General features: G+C 46.1%; 1 protein-coding gene across 1 annotated transcript in view; it reads right to left on the bottom strand.

Moving 5' to 3' along the window:
* Nucleotides 1–1,617, bottom strand: part of prex1 (phosphatidylinositol-3,4,5-trisphosphate-dependent Rac exchange factor 1) — a gene marked incomplete at both ends in the record, with an annotated part of 82,583 nt that extends 80,966 nt beyond the window's left edge. Inside the window, one exon of the mRNA XM_084435837.1 lies at nt 1,474–1,617. Within this exon, the coding sequence (XP_084291963.1) occupies nt 1,474–1,617 (144 nt within the window). The remainder of the gene's footprint in view (nt 1–1,473) is intronic.
* Between the last annotated feature and the right edge of the window lie 1,385 nt (nt 1,618–3,002).

Here is a 3,002-nt window from a genome sequence, read left to right as displayed (position 1 = left end):
TGACACGCATGAACAACCATTACGTCACCAGGGATGAAGGGGCTCTTTCCTGCACGCTCAAGCCGGTTGATCCCTCAGCTGTCCTCCCCCTGTCCCCCTGTCCCCAGAGAGCAGAGATCCGTCCCCCTGTCCCCCTGTCCCCAGAGAGCAGAGATCCGTCCCCCTGTCCCCCTGTCCCCCTGTCCCCAGAGAGCAGAGATCCGTCCCCCTGTCCCCCTGTCCCCAGAGAGCAGACATCCACTCACTACAGCAGCATTTAAGGGTTAAGCAGACAGCGGTGCACTGATGTTGGGCAACATGCCCCCAACACCCCCCCCCCCCCCCACCCCATCCTACTTCCAGAGGCGTGGGTTCTATTAAGAGACTGGTTGTGATGATGTCATGGGGAGCCGCGGAGGAGCCAGGGGGCCAGATGATCATCAGACGAACCCCAGACTCCTCCTGGCTCAGCATCTCGTCTTTATCAAAACACAACAGGAGCCAGCGGCCAAGACTCTGCTCCGACGAATTCAGAAGAGCTAAGATGGGTTTGCTGATCAATTATGTAACACGCTGCAAGCTTTGAGCGCGTCAAACCCCCCCCCCCATACATCCACATGACACAGCCACAGATAGAGGAAAGTGAGAGATTAGTGATGGAGGGTCAAACTCCATAGGTCTAAGTGTTATGTTCAATTTAACAGCTAGGTAGGCGTCTGCCTAGAGCATCATTTGGAAAGTGAAGGTGATGATTGTAGCCACTGAGCTTAAAACAGCATTGGATGCCTGTCAAGTATGTTGAATTCATTGGATAACGGATAGGCTACACTGTGCGTTCAAGGACTTGAATCCATTCAGACATTATATATCCTTTTGTTGTGCCGTGTCTCAAATAGGCTACGAAGCCACCGTCACGGGGGACAGACACGAGGAGACACAAAGAAATAATATGACAGGGAGGTGACAAATTGAATTGGCATCTGCAGGTGGTCCAGCTCCATGGTAGTTCTGAATGAATGGTGACAGACAGCCCCAACATTAATAAAAGGTGGTGAATAATGAGTTAGGGTACGAGAATTGTAATGATTGATAAGCCAAGTCAGTCAATAAGGGGAGGAGAATGTAAACATAGCCTATTTCTATTGCAAGAGAATGGAAATCAACATTGTAAGACGTTTAAACTGTAGTTATAATACCACTTATAAGAGCATGGGTACCTACCTACGCGGTTATACGTGGAGCGTGTGGATACACGGGTGGGCAAATCAACTTAGGCAAAAACAATATACACATTTAACCCAAATAAAAAGCTAAGACGCGCACTATCTATAGCCTAGATAATGAACCTGTCAAGGCAACGCTCAGGTCAACCCAACATATAAAACATTTTAGCAGCTGCAGTCTGTATTTTCACCTTGTGATATTCAACAGCTCGCCAGATCACACAAGAACACGGATCTACCAGAGCTGAAGCAGAGAGCGGGCATGTCTTACCGACTGAAGGAAAAACAAGGTCCGAACGTAATCTCGCTCCGTGTTTAAGATTTCATTTAAAACACAGAGCCTCAGTCGGATCTGGCGGTCCGTGTCTTTGGTGGCGTGGATCCCGTTCTCCTGATGCGCTTCCTCCTCTTCCATGGTGATATTTCACGAAAACGTGGAGAAAAACACCTATTTTGACTATTGATAGTAGGCCTACTTGCTCACTTTTAAAGTATCCAGAGTTGGTGGTCTCAGTCCATGTTGCAGCATCAAGTCCTCGAACCCCGAGGCGATGATGCGCAATGCGACATAAACTTGAAATAAACTTAATCAAAAAAAGTATGTAGGCTACAGGTACGCGACTGTTAAAGCTGACTGCGGGATTTCCGAAGAAGCTTCTGTCAATGCTGAGCAATAGGCTACAGATCGATGTGCGAGGAGGTCCTGTAGAGATGTCCGCACACCGAATGGAGAAGTTGATTTGAGAAGCTTCCACAGGAGTTAGGCTGCATCAAACGCTTGCACACTGGTTCGGTTTCAGTCCACAAAAGTAAATCGGAGGTGACCGCTTCACATAACCTATAATAGAAGCAAAAAGCAAGTTCCATAGAAGCGTGAAGGGGAAGCGCTCCTCTAGAAGACTGTAGACTTGCCTGCCCCTCACTCCTGCTCTGAATGGGAATTGCACCCTCTAAGGTGCGGGCGGCAAGGGACAGTCTGTCAATTACCATGATCATTAATGTACGTAAAAATGTTTAATAGGCTGTAGACGTGTAAACATTTGAGAGACAATCGCCTTAAAATCACATCAGTTAGACTACTTTGAAAAATGGTCAACATTTAACACATTGACAAGTGGTAGCCTAACATTTTATTTTATTTGACGTCAGTGGGACTTAAGGTTGAAATGCATCTGGATTAATGAACGTCTCAAGAAATGCCATGTCATGTCATTATTTGGGTTAAAATAAGACAGTTCCTAATTTGGAGGAAAAGTAGTCCTATCCAGTGCTATAGGCTAGAGGTGTCAGCGAGGCTAATAAAAGGGAGCGTCGGCAGTGTTCAATTTTATTGCGACAGATGAAACGAAAGCCGAATAGAGACGAGAGCCCTCTAGTGGATTCAGTCAGAAAGTACAACCTTTCCACCGTCCCCTATTTATTTTGTACTCAAATTCATGGATGGGTCTTCTTGCAAGACTGATAGCCTATCAACATGACCATTTTAACCATAGTTTGAAGACACAGGGGTGTTTGTAGAAATGTATTATGAGGTTTGTTCATAGCCTCGGGTGATGAGGCGTTGCCTGCTTTCATTAATTAGTCTTCAGGAACATAAAACCGTCATGTAGAATTCATATCCTGCTGCCTAAACACATAAAAGACGGCGCCGTTAACGCCACAAAACAGTTTCACCTACCACACCCTGTCTGTGTCAGTCTGAATTAAGCACATGATAAACCAACCCCTCTACCTGCAAATGTGGAATTCAATCAACCTCCAAAGAAGTGTAAATTTCACTTTATTCGCAAAGACACTGTG

This window comes from Borostomias antarcticus, assembly GCF_949987555.1.
Source record: "Borostomias antarcticus genome assembly, chromosome: 3".
Lineage (NCBI taxonomy): Eukaryota > Metazoa > Chordata > Actinopteri > Stomiiformes > Stomiidae > Borostomias > Borostomias antarcticus.
This window is presented reverse-complemented; position numbering and strand designations above follow the sequence as displayed.